A 19,086-nucleotide genomic window follows, 5' to 3' on the forward strand; every position below is an offset into this window, starting at 1 on the left:
GGACTTGTATTCTGTGGGTTATGAAAGGAGCACATTTAAGTAGTCAGCTACCCTCATGTAAATAATCCAGGAGACATTAAATGGCATAACCTTTTTATTTTTACCCAGTTTTAGCATATCATCAGCCATAAGCGAAGCCAGACGAGCGTCTCCCAGCATCACAGGACAGATAGGATGAGCTGTGCCAGAAATGGTGAACCCTTCCTGGGTCATGTAAATAATCCAGGAGACATTAAATGGCATAACCTTTTTATTTTTACCCACCTATGGACAGCTGCAGCATGAGCATGTGTTGTACAAACGTGCTAATAATGCTAATGTGACATGTCTTAGCTGAAAAAAGTCAAGACACATTTGGTATATAGCTGGTGTAGAAGACTGCTGTAAACAAGCAACTATTAATCATAGAGAAAGTCATTTATTCTTTCAATACCGAAAAAATACACATATTCTTTGACTTTCGCTGATCGCAGTAGCATTTTTTTTGCTATGATATGTAACTTGAACCTCACTCTAATAGTCCACAACATTGTCAGTTCTGTTGCTGACATTAGGAAATGACACCATGCTTCCTGCCGGTCTGTATGAAGGCATCTACGGCACGATCAATGTCCTCGTCAGTGTGAGCCGCAGAGATCTGGACTCGAATGCGGGCTTTTCCTTTGGGAACGACTGGGTAGGAGAAACCGATCACATACACTCCTGATGACAAAGTGAGAAAACCATTGTTTTAAACAGGCTGCCGGGCTTGCATAATTTGTTTTGTAGAAATTTTTTTAAATTGACTATATATGCCTGATTTCTTACCCAGTTTTAGCATATCATCAGCCATAAGCGAAGCCAGACGAGCGTCTCCCAGCATCACAGGACAGATAGGATGAGCTGTGCCAGAAATGGTGAACCCTGCCTGGGTCATGTTGTTTCTGAACCTTTTGGAAAGAAGAAAAGGCACACAATAGACCATTGTTATCATTAGCTGAATGAACTCCAAAAATCCTTTATTCTTAAAAGCATTCATACTTTCATACTGAACCAGCTAAAGTCAGCTCTTTTTGTTTTGACTGCAGACAGACTGCTGCTTTTAACAGCACACTCTGTTTGTTTTAACTCTGCTGCTTATTTACTTTCCACAGAAAGAGAGCAGTAACGCAATTAAGCTAAAGGGTATAATCCAATCTACAAATATCACAGAGCGCCCACTCCAGTCCAACCTCATGGTTTTAGCTGCCATGGACTGAGCGATTTCATTGGATGCCAGCAGCAGTTCCACAGCACGGGTGGCACAGCCCACTACAGGAGGAGGGAGGGAGTTTGAGAAGAGGTACGGACGAGACCGCTGTCTCAGAAGCTCAATCAAAGCCTTGGGTCCGACGGTGTAACCACCTGACACAGAGTTAGAAAAATACACGTTTGAAAGGACTGAAATTGCTTCAGCCTTCTTAGCAAAGAAATGTTGCGATTTAATGTGTTATTTTTCCTGACATATAAGCTTGACTATGTAAAGATGATGTCTGATATTTATACGCACCAGCAGCTCCTCCTAGTGCTTTTCCCAGAGTGGAATTCACAATGTGAACCCTGTCCATCACTCCCAGCAACTCATCTGTTCCTCTGTGGGAAATAAATGCATGAACATTCACTTGTAGTATAATATAATATGATATGATATAATATTTCGGCATAGAGTGCGTCGATGCCTGTTCATTTTTCTGTTGCTTTCATTCTGGAAAAAAAAATAATTCCCCATAGGGCTTTTTAGAAAGCGTATTCATTAAAGATAATAAAGCCATGAACCAAATCAACCAGCTACAAGACGAATCACTACATTAAAAACTTTGATTTGAACAAAAATATATAAAAAATTTGAAATTCGGAAAAAAGGCAAAAGTACAAGACTGTGTACTTAGTTAGTGAGGGATAGAACTACTTTCATAAAGTGTTGGTAATGATAATCTATTAAAACGATGGATAAATATAAAACTATTGATTTAAAGCTGTTAATTGTACATAAAGAAGCAATGCATTTTATGTTTATTACAAAATATTAAAATACATACATACATATATACATTTACACAAATGCGCCTGAATTACCTGGAAGAAAAGCTGAAAGAATATCTCTCTCTCTCTCTCTCTCTATATATATATATATATAAATATATTAACACAGTTATTTAAACCATTTGATTCATTTTGTAGTGCTTCATTGTCACTACAGAGCTCTTTTGTAGCAATTTGTTTGTTTTGATTGTCTTATTGGTGGGGCTTTTTCAACAGAATCATGGTAAATGTAGTTTTTCACCATACATTTTACTGTTAAACATGATTATTTAATTAAGACGTTCAAATAAAGTGAGCTGATGACTTCCAAAAAAGCATATATGATCAATTTGACAACCTTGTAGTTCACAGTGGGTCTGTCTTTAACAGTTTTTATGTTATTAAAAATCAAACCCCTGATGGAGAACATGAATTGCATTTTTATTTTTCCGAACCTGATTGTTTTGCTAACATTTTTTTTCTTTCTGTATACTCACCGACCACGGGGACCCAAGAATCCCGTGGCATGACATTCATCAATGAAGACCAAGGCACCGTACTGCTCAGCCAGATCACAGATACCCTGCAGAGGAGCCACGTCACCATCCATGGAGAACACGCCGTCTGTGACCACCAACCTCAGACGAGAGGACTGTAAATAAACAAATACAGTGCATGAACCCAGAAACTCAATCATTTTCTAAAAATATTTGTAATTACTTGGAGACATTTCTAAATGGAGACATTTCAAGCCAAAACACAGTCATATTATTTAAATATCACCATGTGCATAAACCACTTGAAGCTTGCAGTGCTTAGATTATATTATGCTCTCTGCAGATGTTTTTGTGCCTCTCCTGCAATCCCTCCTCCCTTCTTACTCCTTTTCTTCTGTCTTGCTCCCCTCCTCCCTTCTGTGTTCTCTTTCTATACCTCAATGTATGTACACACATGCATATTTCCTCATGAGTTCAGATGTTCAGACCAGGACGGGGGCTATAGGCCCGAAGGTTATTGAGTTTGGTCTGTCCTTCTGCTCAGAGTTGAAGTATCCTTTGGCCAAGGAGTATGCCTAATATGTCCAGAACTTCCTGGGCCATACTTCCATTCTATATAACATACAGATGTACGGGCTCTAGAGGCAGCAGGAGGGAAAACCCCTTGTTTTCTAGACATTCCTATATGGTGTAGTGTACAATGCTTATTGGATAAACCACTACACCACCCTTTGCAATGCAACTATATAATGTGTGAATGTAATAATAAACGGGAAAGAAGTTTGTGAGCAGACTAAAAGGCTTCATGTTCATTTACTTCTTTCCATGAGCTCATGCAAGGACTGAGAATGGTCGGACGGCATCGAAAAGATAAAGACAGAATTATGTGTTATTTAACAGTGGGGGCTCGTCCGGGATTTCTGCAGACAGGTGAGGAATAATCTTTAATTATTCTTACTGTCTGTTAAGAAATTGAACATATTTTTCGTGCCGTGAATTTGGACTCTGTCATATTTGGCAGAGTGGGTTATCCTCGTACTGTGTAAGACATACGGGAAGAACAGTATCGGGTCGCGACCGACTGTTATTAGAATAGAAGTTTCGCAATAGATAACTTTTTTTCATTACTCATTCTTAAAAAGCGAATGGACGCTTCGTGAAAGGCTATCTTTGTTACCTATTCTCACATTGACATTCTCAGTCCTTCCTAGATTTAGGATTTTTAAATGATTTGAGAGTTTTGTGAAGTCCTTGCAAGGCACTAAAACCAATAAACTGATAAATCGCAATTCTTTTAATTGTCTATGTATGTCCCTTGATCTATACAGGATGGGTGAAACAGCAGAGTAGTGTTCCATCAAATTGTTTAGTGCACATTCATCTAATGGCTATTTGCCATTCTAAGTTCACTTGGATTTAGTGAAGTTTTGAAACGAATCTACTCTTGCTTTGTTCTCTCTCAGCTGTGTTTGATCAGTGAGTTGCTATTTTAGGAGGCACTAGGTGGGTTTCCATTACAGATTTGCGCAAAACTTTGTTGATATTTTATAAATGTCGATAAAAAAAAATAAAAAAAAAAAATAAAATTAAATTAAAAAAAAGCATTGTGAAATGACAGTGTTTCCATTAACCAAGGTTATGCTTCTAAAACGTAATATTTTACCACTTCGCGATAAGTCATGGCAACTGATTTTGGCTATATTTATTCAAAGGAGGCGTATGCATGTATCTTTACAGCTGAGAGCTGCTTCAGAGACATCCGTGTCGCGGCTTGAGCAAACACAAGCATTGACTAGAGTGGCTGCGATCAGCTTCAGTGGCTGTATCAGAGCCAAATTGCATCGCAGATGTGTGCAGTGTAAAATTGTCTAAGCATTATGGTAGGGGAAAACCCTTATACCGGAACGTATGAAATGTTTTTTGGAGGTTATAGTACATTGAAAAATTATCATATGACTTTTTACATAAGGCATGTAACATGTAAATGCGAAAACCCTGTTTCCACAGCAGGTTTGCGAATTATTAATTTTTTAATAATAAAATATAAAATATGAGTAAAAACAGCAAGTTTTTTTTTTTAAATTGGTGTTTCCATTAGGCGTATTTTCAATTCGCAATGTCATTTTGCGCAATATGAAGGGAAATGGAAGCACGCCTATATGTCAGTAACCAACAAAGCCAAAATTAGGACAGGATTGTTGATCAGAGGGATGGCAATGTGTAGAGGAGAAAATGAAAACTATATTTAGATGATTTGGCAGATTTTTTTTAGGATATTTGAGTTAAGTATTGGCTCTGAAATGTTAAAGGCTAGTTTATATGAAAAGTGGGAGCCACAAGGGAATTATATCGATGAATAAACAAGTAATATAATGATAAATAGATGTTTTCAAAGAGATAGCTTGCATTACATTTTATCTTTACAAGAGTGAAGTTTGTGTGTCCGTTATCTCTGGGGGACAGCCTGAAATGTGATACATTGTGGAGATTGAGACTATAGTTTTTGTGTTAACTAAAATAACTTGTGCATTGTGATCAATGGGAACAAGATTGAGTGACTATTTTAAACGGCCGTATTAAGCTAATAATTTAGATTAAGAAAAAAGATTTCAGTCTGAAGTTATAATACAATGCATCATGCTGATGTATTCATAAGAATTATAGAAGTATAATGCTCATAAATGCTCATATCAGAGATAGAATAGGTTACTGCTCTTTTCTGCATTCTGCAAACAAGGAATTGCTTGCACTTTTCCAGCAAAGAAGAACTTGCTTATTAAAATAAACCAAAGAACTGCTATATATATATATATATATTGTTAACTGGATGAGATTCCTTAAATTTTGGACAGTTGCACAAGATGACTGACCATACCAGAGATTGCTTATATGCAATTGTGGTCAAAGTTTATAATGCGGTTCTTTGAGTGTTCATTTTATAGAAGCAACAAGACGACATCTTGGGCAGCTGCCAAAGGGCGATACAACATGAAGAAAGAAAGAGGCATTATGGCTGTGAAGAACAGGAAAAGCTGAGGAGCGATCGGCTAAACCCCCTGTAAGAGGAATCTGACACTTCTGGGAGGGGGCTGGAATGGAGAAAGACTGAAAACATTGCAGACATCTGCCATGAGAGGCAGAGCGGAAGATAACTGCATCCCGAGTCAAAAAAACGTCCGATGCCCCATCATATCCTCATCACCAAGTGACAGACTGGAAGACACTGCAGAAGGAAAAGACACTAAAACAGCCAAGACCTGTTCAAATGACTTTCAGAGACTTTCATCTTTTCCCTCGTGGGCAGGTACTGCATATACAGTGACCACTACAGAGACCGCCTCAGATTTTGATTTGTCATATTAATTTGCAACTTGATAATTCAATGGTCTAATAGCAGTTCTTTGTAAGCTGTTTAACTAACAACAAACTGCTTTCTTTTAATAGGCACCAATCCAGCCCTATGAAAGAAGTTAACTGTTTGCTTGATTTCTCAATCAGCTAAAAACTTGGACTGGATTTAGCATAGAGAGGACTTACTGTGAAATACAGGGAGAGTTTAGACTCTGATGTAAAGACGGAGCTTCTTGTAAAGCTGATAAACAGAGATGTTCCAAGATTCCTTAAAACATAGGGGAGTAGAGGGCACAAAGTGTCCAAGATCAAAATATTAATTGTAAAACAATGATACTAGTCACTCCATCTTGGTAAATATAGATTTCTTAGGGCTGAATTTAAGTTTTAAAATTCCAAACTTGTCAAAATACAAAATGCTGTCATACCCAGAGAAAGCGGTCACATGATGTAAGTGTTTTTTTGGCCATGAATCCAAGATTATGTGGAGATCTCCGATCTTTAAGAGCAGCTCATGAGCAATAGAAAAAAACTAGTAAAGACAAAACTAAAATACACAGATAATTTATTAGAAAATTAAGAAAATTAAGAAATTAAAAAGAAAATTAAATTAAAATTAAAATTGGTTCTTTCAATAATGGCATGCCTAGGCCTAAAAGATTATTTTGACAAAACAATGTAAAATTTTGGGGGTATGAACGCGATGAGGAATTCAACCCCATTGTGATGGACATCATCCAACGGTTTATAGTCCAACGTTTAGACACTGTTGCAAGGGGAATGCCACAGTGCCTACGTTGAGTAGCTTCTGTCGGTACCGAAATTGTTTTATTCGAGAAGAGACTTGGTGGTATTCCACCCTAGAAACTGACATTCCCCATTCAATTCACTGTCTGTGGAGACAGTGACGAAAAGAGATGCTCTGGCCAGAGTGGGGTGTGAGAGTGTGTGAAAGTGTGTGAGTGATGGTGCACCAAGGCAGACAAACTGCCATGAACAGCTGTTTCAAAATTTTATAAGTGGGCACACAAGGTAGATTATGCCCAAGAAAATAATGGCTATGGATTAATTTGGCTAATTATCCTGGCTTGGGATATTAAGTGGCAGGTAAAGAAAAAGTGCCACACCTGCGCAGGGTTAAAACATGGGAAGGCAGAGCAAGAAGGTTTGCTCTGTCCACCCCAAACTTAACTTTTTATTTTTTCCCTTTTCAGGATGTCATGACGGACTTCATCAAACTGATTATGTGTCAGATGTATGAAATATATTGTGCTTGTTAACATGTTACATGTGGGCTGAGTGTTTCAAAGAAAAACTGATATTAATAGCTTAAAAGCCTGAATAAAAAGGTCATGTTTCAGAAAGTATTTGATGATAGTGAGATACCTTGAAACAAACACAGAAATAATTGAGTTGAGTTGAATTGAACTTTAGTGTATACCACTTAGACGTGGTATACAGGGGGAAGAGGAAAGAAATCAGATGGAAAAAAAAGAAAAAGAAATAAATGATATTGATTGAAATTGGAATGATATGGGTTCTAGTCCTCTCACTTTACTGGTGTTATTGGGAAAATAGACAGCCCTCAGTCCACACGATTTTTTTCCTCACAGGTCACTACATAAAGGATCGACTGGGTGATGAGTAAATGTGTTGTTTCTAACAAAAGCATTTTAAGATCTCCTATCACAGGTATAGGTAGTTCTTCTGATATCAAGGATGGTTTACTCTGCTAATCTGGAATGTCTGATGAGACAGCGATATACATGGCTTTGGTGTTCCTTGTCATTGAAAGGAGGAACATCCTGAGTTCACACCAGGTGTGCCTCTAACCCAGGCAGGGGCAGAAGAGTCCCCTTAGGGGGACCAGCGAGGAGAATGAGCAAACTCAACTGGTGGCTTAAAAGCCCGCTGTTTGCTCCAACTGATTAAGATCCTGCCGGAATCAAGGGAAGATTGAGGAGCAACTCTTAGCAGGGAAAAGAGACTGATTAAATCATCCTGATCCTGACCTCATTCTGATACAGCATGGAACGAAGAGATTATGATGTGGTTTACATTTATCAGAAGATTTATTTTTTGTGTATTTGATTGACATTACTGATAATGTTGTTGTTCTAGTAGTTGACTTGAGTTACTGCATAGGTCTATAGCACTGATATAGACTTTAATAGAGTTAATTTGTTAGATTAACTTGATTTTTTACATTAGAATTATTAATAACACAAGCTAAAATTAAAAGTGCAGCACAAAATGAGACTAGATGAAAAATTGGACCACCTCTAGAAGTCCACCTGACATTATAAACCTGAGAGCTATAGTAAGTCAGCAACCCAGCAGACATCCAGGTGACATTAGGGGTTAGTTATATTGGCCCGAATCTGACTGTCCTGGTTAAGGTCTCATACATTAAGCATATCCAGTTGGGGATAAAGAGGTATTTTTAGAAACCAAAGATGTGAACAATGTAATGAAAAGCATTTAAATTTTTGCAGTCTAATATATTATGTTTTGATAGAGAATTATGTGTAGGAAACCAGAATTTGTAAGAATAATACTAAAAGTATTAGGCCATGGCTGCTTAACTGGTAATATGCCTGGCTGTACAGAAAGCTTGCTCACCTGTACATGTTCCCTTGTAAATATGGGTGAGGAAAATTGGCTAGATAATGCAGATACACCACACATTTGCTAAGAACATACATGTAGTAGTGACTAGCCAATCATATTGTTAAGATTGAGGCCAAGGGAAAGCTACAAGGCTTACAGTTACCTGCACTGCAAAATGAACAGATTATGTTTAAAGGAAAAAATGTGTTATAGTGGGAATATTTTGTTCCACAATAACCCTCATAATGAGGCGGATGGTAAATGTTTGATCAAGGTTGATTGATGCTGATTGATAAAGGTTTACTGAATATGTCTAGGAATGCTTAGGAATTATAAGGCAAGGGAAGTAGCGAACACTCAGAATGATTTTTGCCTTGGTTCGCAAGTTGGTAAAGGATGCTCGTGAGTGTGTTGATGAATAGAACTGTTGAATGTGCTGATCTTAAGTGGAATGAGAAAAATGCTGAGCTAATGTTAAGAGAAGGGGAATTGGGCAGAGAGCCTATGTTGTTTATTATATAAACAAATGGGGGAACTGTTAGATTATATTATGCTCTCTGCCAGATGTTTTTGTGCCTCTCTGCAATCCCTCCTCCCTTCTTACTCCTTTTTGTCTGTCTTGCTCCCTCCTCCCTTCTGTGTTCTCTTTCTATACCTCAATGTATGTACACACATGCATATTTCCTCATGAGTTCAGATGTTCAGACCAGGACGGGGGCTATAGGCCCGAAGGTTACCAACATCGGTCTGTCCTTCTGCTCAGAGTTGAAGTATCCTTGGCCAAGTGTATGCCTAATATGTCCAGAACTTCCTGGCCATACTTCCATTCTATATAACATACAGATGTACGGGCTCTAGAGGCAGCAGGAGGGAAACCCCCTTGTTTTCTAGACATTCCTATATGGTGTAGTGTACAATGCTTATTGGATAAACCACTACACCACCCTTTGCAATGCAACTATATAATGTGTGAATGTAATAATAAACGAAGAGAAGAAGTTTGTGAGCAGACTAAAAGGCTTATGTTCATTACTTCTTTCCATGAGCTCATGCAAGGACTGAGGCTTGAAGCTTGCAGTGCAACCTCTGATTTGCATGAAAACCAGTAATCTACACACAGTCATAACATAAATATCACCATGTGCATAAACCACTTGAAGCTTGCAGTGCAACCTCTGATTTGCATGAAAACCAGTAATCTACCTGTGATTCTTTCAGCTTTTCTTCCAGGTCATTCAGATCCATGTGTTTGTAGCGGAACCTCTTGGCACGGCACAATCGAAAGACAGCGGCGAATATAGAGGCGTGGTTTAGTTCATCAGACAATACTGCATCATCAGGACCCAACAGGACCTAAAGCAATAATCTCACAGTGTAATCTTAAATTGTACACTCTAGCTTCACAATTTACTTCAGTATAACATAAAAACATACCTCAAAAACAAACATCAAAGCACACCAAAGCAGCCATCGAAGCAGCTCGCATACAGAATGCAGTCTTCTCTTTCATGAAACTGGGCTAGTTTCTCTTCCAAGTTCTTGTGGATGCTCTAGAGAACAGACAGTTAACAGATATATCTGAAGGCATCAATAAGCACTGCTATCAGTGTGTTCAAATACAGTATTTTTTCTCACCTGTGTGCCACAGATGAAGCGAACTGAACTAAGGCCAGCGCCATACTTCTGCAGGGCTTCTATTCCTGCCTTCACCACCTCCGGATGACTGGATAAACCCAGGTAGTTATTTGCACAGAAATTCAATATGTCTGAAACAAAAAGAGAGAAATATGGGATCAGAAGATGAAGAGAAACAAAAAATAAAATCTTTTATTTGAGCTATTCAGCTCTGCTAGTTGTGCATTGCACATTTGGACATTACACACTTACAAAAAGTAATTTAATAAATAATATAAAACGTTAGTAAATAGAGAACTACTCATAGAACTTTAAGAAGATTTGTAAGATGATAATAAACATAAATTCAGTCATATGAGTCCAAACTTTTAACTTCAATTGTATTAAAATATATATAATAATATGAAATATATAATAAATATATTTATAATTTTGCATACAATAAATATACATTTTTATATTAATACTGCTGTTAGTGTATATAACATTAGTAAATATAATGTTTTTGTCTACTCTGCGCCACTAATTTCAGGCACCAAAACATAAGCCTTTAGAAGAGTTTAAAAAAATTGAGAATCATAAATTCAGTAAGTTTCTTTTTTGCTATAAAATAGAATAGGGCATTTACATAAACACAAAAACCTTTACAATCTTAAAATAACAATAAATTCAGTAAAAAAAAAAAAAAAGGCAATATTTTTTGTCTGCACTACGCATTTCAAGTATCTAAACATAAACCTTTAGAAAAGTTTTCGAATAATATAAAGCATAAATTCAGCCAACAATTTACTTCACATAATTTTATTGTTTGTTGAATTTTATTGGGGAAACCGCTGTTGTCATAATTAGGTTTTTTTTGTTTATGCAGCAAAGTAGAAACATAAAACAGCATCATGCTATTGACTGACTGCCTCCAGTAATGCACAGGCAGCCTAATCATACCATTCTGTTGTATTAATCACAGATTATGTTGTGTTATAATTGTTTCTTTGGCTCTGCTGTGCTGCTCACCGCCTCTGCTGCCGTCCACGGAGATCCGCGGACCCTGCCTGGAGGTGATCACCCGCTCCCCCTTCCATGTGCCCGCTGTCCGGATCGCGTCCAGCTCGCTCTCCAGCACCGACAGCGCCGCTTGAGCCGCGGCCGCGTACGCTCTGCTCGCACCAGCAGCGCGGGGCTGTGCGACCCTCCTGAGGGGAGCGCTGAGGAGACGAGCCGCGGTGCGAAGGGACATTTCTCCAGCACTATCTGTCACAGTCCGTACAGTAGAAGTATTGGGACTGGGAAAGTGACGTTGTGGCGGATATATGTAATTTACATGGGCGTCGACATATCAGCCACTCAGACGTGTTTACGCGAGCGGGCGGTGCACTCTCTGTCCAATGAGAGCGCAGCTGAGGTTTCCGTGATTTAAAGACACAGGCTGCTGAATATGACTTACAGACAGCTTGTGTAACTCTTCAGCAGCGAAATATGATGCCTCACCAGCAGCTTACACACGCTTTAGCTTTCTAGATAGATAGATAGATAGATAGATAGATAGATATATAGATAGAATATTCTCAGCTTGCAAAAATATGTAATTGTCAGCAACTACTAATGAAAGCTCTTTTGTGCATCTGATGTGGTTGGAAAAGGTCATAAAAATGAATGGGCGAATGTAGAACCAGATAAAAGGAAATGTTCGACAGGATCAGTTCGCGGGAAACTTCCGGTTGACCAGTGTGTGTGTGTGTGTGTGTGTGTGTGTGTGTGTGCAACGTGTGCAGCTTGAACTGGTGGGTGCACAAGAGCACGTCATTTTCGCGGTAATATCTTGCAACTGGCAATGCAACAACAACAGCGCTCTGCAGAAGAGTCGGATTATGAAAATGTTTGTAAAAACATGGCAACGTAGTTTTTTAACCTTTTTAGCACTGTGTTGGACCTCCTTTAAGGCGATGGTTTGCAGTAAAGTGAGAGGGGGAAACTTTAAAAGGTAAGTAGCTTTTATGAAACTATAGCGTTTCCCTCCATTTTTATCTTTATAACAAAAAATAATATTGTACTTGCAGCCATTACGAACATACAGCAGTTCGGGTTATTTATAGTACTTTATTGGTTATTATAATCTAGTTTTATATTAGACTAATTACAAGTATTTAATTTATGTGCACCTCGTGTTTCTGCCAAATCGACGTTAGGTAGCATATAAATTACAATTATATATTGTTTAATACATCAGAAATTCGGTCAGAACAAATGTTAGTTTTTAGTATAATTACACTCAAACAACTAACGTTAAATTAATTTTGTTAACGATTTATTGTGTGAGGCGATCTGGTACAGACTCCTCCTCCTGACGGTACAGACACGTCAGAGGGGGGCGTTCGTTCGCTGTTCGCGGGAAATCCAAATGCGTTCGTGTTGTGATTCTAGACAAAACGAAACACCGAACTTTAAACAACAAATAGGAATGAAATTAATAAGGAAAGAAACAACAAACACAAGACATATTCTTTCTTATCCATCCATGCAAAAACATTCAAACTATGTCTTGCTCACACGTACTGTATATTTGCTTCTTCCTGTACTGTTTTTAACAAGATGGACGACATTATTAATAGAAACTTATAATAATCGCCATTCCAAGCGAATTTATGCAATTAAAAAATGCTTAAATGGATAAGCAATGACATTAAAGCATCATCAGACACTGGCCAAGAAACTTTTAAGCACTCTATATGACAATAAATGAAATTTTTGACAACTATTAATTGAAGCGAGTATTACCATGTAAAATGGGAAATCAAGATCAGATTTATATTTGATTGACTTTCTATGAATTGTCCTAATTTAAGTATTTCTCACCACAGCTATAATATTTGGATTTTTATGGTGGCTTCTAAGAATAGCCGGGAGATTCCTGTGCTGCTGTGGACATGACAACTCTGGTGTGTACCAATAATATTCTTTAAGAAATTAAAAATAATAGTTTATTACTAACACATTTTAAACATCCTGACCGAAGCTAATGTGATTATGTAATGCGTTAACAGAAGTTCAGCTCTCAGTTGAAGAAACGGCGCCATTTCTTGATGTAAGCACTGTACGACCATGGGATTATGGTAAAGGTGGAGGTATTATCAGGACGGTTTAGACAGGTGAGACACATGATGACATTGTGTTGAAGTATTAAATTGTACAATGCTAATGGCCTTTCCATTCTTTTTCTATCCAGAACACTTGGATCAAGATTAAGAAAAGGCTTTAAGTTTAGCATTTATACGATGGAGGATTGGCACCCTTGAAATCATTGTTTCCCCAGCCAGATCTGTTGCTAATTCCCGAGATGAGCTGATGTCAAGGTGGGGCAGAGTTACTGACACTCTCACCCCAGTTTTAAATAAGGAGCTCTGGACCTACATTTGGTTTGGTCCATGCAAAGCAGCATTAGCATAATCTTACCTGTTTAATGGTAATAGGGAGCCCTGCCACATGTTGTCGCTAAGATTTAATTTGACCCACAGTGTTGAGATTTTTAATGTCAAATGAATTCAGTCACTCATTCATTTCTTCTTCATCATAAGCAAGAATATCAGGGCTGGCATACAGCACACAATTGCGAGTGTGATATTCCTTTAATACCAAAGTTCAATAACAGTATTTTAAAGACCAGTACGTAAGAATATTTCTTCTTTCAAAGAAAATAGTTCCAAAAGAATCAAAAGCATCAAGCTTCCAAATTATGCAGACAGAAAAAGTTGTTGATCAGCGTCATGGTACCATCAAAGCAGGATTGGATTGGTTTGGTTTTGTCAACTCAAAAATAATTCTGTAACCCTGAGTTTGTTCAGCCACCATCCTGGTACAAGCCCCTGGCGTCCCCCACCTTGAGTTTGTGGAGGATTTGTGTAAAGGTGTGAAACGTTACTAATGTCAAATGTTATTGTTTTTTAAAATAAAAGTCATATTTATGTTACATGTATGTAAGTTGTTTTTTAACTATGTCTGCTGTAAAAGGGTGGTCTGTTCAGACTTGGTATGAAATGCTTGAATGTATACATAAATCTGGCATATTAGGTAATCATTGAAAACAATGTTAAAATAATGTAAATCAATGTCTAATGTATCTTCCTCGCTGCCTTAGCAGTCTGATATAATAAATGCATAATTCAAAAACACCATGTTTGTTGAGTTTGCCTCATGTGAGATCATTCTGCTTAAAACCTGCTAATTCAGCATAAGATGGATGGCTGGTCTCAGATGGTTTAAGATTGTGTCTTGTCTAACTAATCTCAGTTGAAGAGCTCAAGGTGTTCGCATGATAAAACATACTAACAACAATAAAAAAAAACAGCTAGATTCTATTTATATTATGTTAAAATAGCAGGATATTCTGCTAATTACTTATTGCAAATAGTAGCAATTATCTGCACCTCAGCATTGTAATACATTATAAAACAGTATGCAATAATAACTTCAAATTATTAAATAGATGCCACCTAATTGGGACAAAAGCCCTAGACCTATACCTGATACTTTATTTTTAACTTTTTGATTATTTCCTGAATTTTTATTAAAAATAAATGTTTTTCTGATGTGATTTATAATTTGAAAAACGGGCCTCAAACATACCCCAAAACAGCCCATACTACCACACATCACCGGCCTGAGTCCGACAGATCATCAGAATTCTTTGCCCGAGTTCGACTCGAGCCAGTCTTTTTTCCCCCACCTTCTCCCAAAGTAGCTTATTCTACTGTTTTAGCTAAAATAGCTCAGTTTTGTATGTAATGTCAAAGTGATTATTTCAGTTCTTTTTTTTTTTATTAAGGTAATTTAGAAAAACGTTTGGAGCACTTATTTGTTCGTTAAATGTAAGTTGTTTTTTTTTTTTTAAGTAACGACCAAGCGGCCAGCGGCAGACAGTGAGTTGATCATATGTTTGACCAGTTTAGCTTTCTCAAATCATTACAACTTGCCTAGAATAAAATCTATAGATATAAGACAGTTCAAGCATATCACAATGTTAGTTTAAATGTTTAACCTATAACCTATAAATGTGCGCTATTAGACTCATAGTCTCGCGTAGCCAGACCTTCAGAATCTATGGCAGCTTTCACTGGCCAAGCCCCGCCCATGAGGCCGTTTGACCGACATGTCAAGCAACCAATCACAGATCGTTTAGTTCATCGTCACGTTACGAGGCGTGGAAATGTCGCCACAATAACAGACCGGTTGTATAAAACTCTCGGACATATTTTCAATATTCTATGTTGCGAACTTTAAATATTTCACATACTTTTGAAAATCCAGCATTTAGTTGATCCTGATAAGCGCTCGTGGTCACAGTTGTAAATAGCAGTGTTTTTAGTGATATGCTATTTACACTAAGTGCAAATAGCTAGATTCTATTTATATCTGATTCTTATGACGCACTTTGTCTTTATAGCACATTCTAGCATACTCCGTAATTCCTCAAGGGGGCAGTAACAGTCCACAGTCATTGAATAGTCCAACACATATTATTATAGCTCTATTACCTAAGAGTGTCTGAATACAGAGCCCATTGCAACACAAAAACACTTTTCATGGATTTTATAAAATCCGTAAATATGCATTTCCCTCTAAAGGCGCGTCCAATGAGGAGATGGCGGGTCATGATCATCATCTTTGCACATGGACTCAGAAAACACTAATTTATTAATTATTATTTCAGTATCTCCTTACTATTTCCCCCTGACACATTCATGGTAATTACTTTTGCTGGGGCTTTGCGCCAAGCTTTAGCCTGTTGCGTGCGTTTTTTGCACTGCACATGATCAATTGATTCACTGTTTGTCGTGGTAATCAAATCAAAACTCTTCCAAAATGCAGCTTTTCCCGAAGCATTGGTAACTTGGTAAGCCCGCACTGGGGCGAGCTCCGCAGCACACTTCTGAAGGCCCTTTCACACAGGAAGCGGAAAGCGCGCTGCGCTATGAAACCCATTCATTAAATGGCTTGCGCTCCCCAAGCTGCACCGAACAAAGCCGCGTCCTGTTTGAAAGGACTGTCTGTATTTCGCAACAGACCGCAGGCGAGAAAATCGTCGACTAAGGCAGCCTCCTGCCCCAAAATAACCCCTTCAAAACAGACAGCTCTCCAACCATTGGTTCACATAACATTACACCCCACCAATAGCTGAACTTTTCACACGCGAACTTCCTTCCCACAAATCTCTCAATGACTTTCACGCCTTCTTCTAAAAACCTCACAACATCGATCTCTTATTTCACGAGCTGTAGTGCATATGGCACTATCCGGGGAAATTTGCAGCATCCTGTCGCTTATTTAAAGATCGTAAGAAATTACTAAAGTAATAATTCTGTGACCGACATGGAAATCAATCACGAGGGTGAGAACTGTACTTTTAATTACATTATCTTATTAAACGCTTGTCATATATAAGCTGGCACTTTTTATTTCTGTTCTGCTTTCTGTCCGCTATAACTTATTTATATATAAATATAACTATTTTGAAGTTAATTGTTAATTCATATGCATATCAATGAAATAAATAGATCGTTTTGATTAGATCTTAAGTTTGCTTTAAAGTGTTTAAGTGTAGGCTACTTGTTTTAGCTACAGGCTTGTACGAGGGACGAATGTCTTAACTTGGGCTACATAGTGAAATATCACGACAAGTGAGGACATTTTACGTGTCCTCCTCACTAGTAAAAAATAAAATAAAATAAACCCTCATAAACCGTCCAAATTAGGTTTCTGTTTAAATAGTGATTTTTATAGTTTTCGTGAGGGTTGGGTTAGAGGTAAGTTCTCGGAGATAAACAAATATCATTATCATTAACCTGATAGAAAACACTACGAAACCCTGCGAAACAACCTGTCGTGCGCTGTCAGGGCTCCTTCTCTCTCTCTCTCTCTCTCTCTCTCTCTCTCTCTCTCTCTCTCTCTCTCTCTCTCTCTCCCTCTCCAGCCCCCCCTCCCCCTAAGCCCTCTCTCTCCCCTCCCCCCCCCCCCCCACGCCCATCCTAAGCCCCCCCCACCGCCCCCTACCCACCCCCCCCCCCCCCCTCCCCCATCCAGCCCCCCTCTCTCCCCCTCTCTCCTCTCTCTCTCTCTCTCTACCCACCCTCCCCCCGTAGCCCCCCCCCCCCCCCTCCTCTAACTTATACCTAAATCACCCTAACTCCCACTCTATCCTCTCTCTCTCTGCTGGGCAACTCATATAGCCCAACTCATAAAGTCTCTAACTTATACTGAAATGACCGTAATCGCTATTTTATCGCGTCTGGCTTGGGCTTGTGTTTTGTATTTTCTTGTCATTTAAATGGAAAAATAAATAAGTGGAGCGACAAGATTTTAAACAGGATGCAATGGTGCCTCGGCGTGTGGACACTCATGTAGCTTCAGTAGTCAACATTTGAAATGGATTAAAAAAGTTAATCAAAGTTGTCCTAACACAAGAAGATTTTAGAACAACTTTGATGAAAGGTTTTGATCCGCTTCAAATGTTGACTACTATATTTGAATTTTAAAGGCGTGGCGCACTGAGAAAAAAATAATAATAAAACCATCACAGAAAATTCTAACGGTTACCACTTCAAATACCATTACAAACAATCAACTTTTAACCATTAAAAATGGTTTTCTGTAGTGTGTTTTGGGACATATTCCATTAATATTTATTGGTTTTAACAAGCCACCAATAGAAGGTGACCAGTTACCAGTAAAAACCCACAGGGACCATTACAGTTTCCAGTAAAACCAATACGAGTCTCATTATAACCAGTAAAATCATTACAAATTTTGTAATGGTGTCTATTGTTTTTTGTTTGTTTTTTCAGTAGGGGTCCATTGTGCAAACCTCTTTAAGCTTTGCTTTGCTTTTGTTAGAGGCACCTATATTAAAATAAATTGTACTGCAGGTACCATGTTTGAATGTCTTTGGAGGCCACTAGTAGGAGTCTGGAGACTCCTGTGCAGCCATGTGACTGATGACTCTGGTATGTAGCTAATGGATTTCCAAAATATTATTTCAATGTATAAGGCTAACATAAAATGTTTCACAGACCATTTAACTTGCAGTGTTTGTTATTGTTATTCAAAAGTGTAAGAAACACAATGAAAACATGTAGGCAAAGTAAATTCTATATAAATGTCTTACCAGAAATAAAACTTTCACAAGAGGAAACAGATCCAGTGTCCGCCATCACCAGTGCCCCCTATAGCTCTGTCCATCCATGGTTTGAGAGTTATGGAGAAGACGTTGGAGTTTAGTGTGGAGGAGTGAATACATGAATATTGCCTCGTGTGTTATTAGTGATTCTTTGGTTTGATGCTCATGGGCTCCCCGCCTCTTTCCCCACCTGTGCATATATTAGGAGCACATGCCTCCACTTTGTGGAACAGCTCTCCAGGAGTCTGGAGGACAAGACTTTCCCAAAAGGGCCAGACTGTAAAAACTGCAGTGGGCATTTACCTCCAGTTCATTTGTTACACTGGAAATGGAAAATTGAGTCAAGCACATGGTACTGTTATTCTGACAATAGTCGACTGTAACTTTGAGTATTCAAACTTGATGAGAATTTTTTTTATTGGAAATGAGTGTCTAAAACCTTTTACAATTTTAAATTACAGATTGTCACTTTTAGCCCAGCTGTACAGTTATAGAAAACAAAAACAACATTGAGCCTCAGCAATGTGCATAAAATCTGGGCAAAGGTGATGTATTTTTGTAGTCCACCCCAGAAGTTAAAATCACCCCCATAACCTAAAAAAAACCTGCATCAAATGTTTAAATTTACTTCAGGTTTTTTCCAAAAAATTATGCTTTATAACAAAAAAAACCTTAAGCCTAAAAACAAAAGTTTAAGATTCTTACATGTTTTGTTCACCACGATAATCTTCACAAATGAAGCCTTCTGAAGCCTAAATGCAATGAGCAGAAGTAAAAAGCTAAACAGGC

General features: G+C 38.1%; 1 protein-coding gene and 2 long non-coding RNA genes across 3 annotated transcripts; 2 read left to right on the forward strand and 1 right to left on the reverse strand.

The window, feature by feature from the left end:
- Window positions 1-237: 237 nt before the first annotated feature.
- Window positions 238-11,448, reverse strand: LOC122134015 (2-amino-3-ketobutyrate coenzyme A ligase, mitochondrial-like). Its single transcript, XM_042720796.1, has 9 exons — window positions 11,145-11,448; window positions 10,134-10,264; window positions 9,956-10,048; window positions 9,702-9,851; window positions 2,538-2,692; window positions 1,529-1,611; window positions 1,212-1,383; window positions 808-929; window positions 238-702 (listed from the first exon to the last, which is right to left on the reverse strand). The coding sequence occupies exons 1-9, from the start codon at window positions 11,365-11,367 to the stop codon at window positions 551-553; spliced, it is 1,281 nt and encodes a 426-aa protein (XP_042576730.1). The 5' UTR covers window positions 11,368-11,448; the 3' UTR covers window positions 238-550.
- Window positions 11,449-11,585: 137 nt separating this feature from the next.
- Window positions 11,586-14,296, forward strand: LOC109059828. The gene is made up of 4 exons (XR_002012641.2): window positions 11,586-12,111; window positions 12,989-13,066; window positions 13,172-13,276; window positions 13,354-14,296. It is a non-coding gene; the product is annotated as an uncharacterized LOC109059828 (long non-coding RNA).
- A 1,181-nt stretch (window positions 14,297-15,477) lies between these two features.
- On the forward strand, window positions 15,478-18,878 carry LOC122136891. Its single transcript, XR_006154380.1, has 3 exons — window positions 15,478-16,512; window positions 18,047-18,124; window positions 18,289-18,878. It is a non-coding gene; the product is annotated as an uncharacterized LOC122136891 (long non-coding RNA).
- Window positions 18,879-19,086: the final 208 nt, after the last annotated feature.

The sequence above is a fragment of the Cyprinus carpio genome, chromosome B3 (genome assembly GCF_018340385.1).
Source record: "Cyprinus carpio isolate SPL01 chromosome B3, ASM1834038v1, whole genome shotgun sequence".
Lineage (NCBI taxonomy): Eukaryota > Metazoa > Chordata > Actinopteri > Cypriniformes > Cyprinidae > Cyprinus > Cyprinus carpio.

Bases quoted from the DNA above. Each gene is read 5' to 3' on its own strand.
- LOC122134015 (XM_042720796.1), bottom strand. From the start codon at position 11,367: ATGTCCCTTCGCACCGCGGCTCGTCTCCTCAGCGCTCCCCTCAGGAGG. The intron at 2,693-9,701 runs GTAGATTACTGG...GTTTATTTACAG, and splicing joins AAAAGCTGAAAGAATCACAG to TCCTCTCGTCTGAGGTTGGT. The intron at 1,612-2,537 runs GTGAGTATACAG...TATTTCCCACAG, and splicing joins TTCTTGGGTCCCCGTGGTCG to AGGAACAGATGAGTTGCTGG.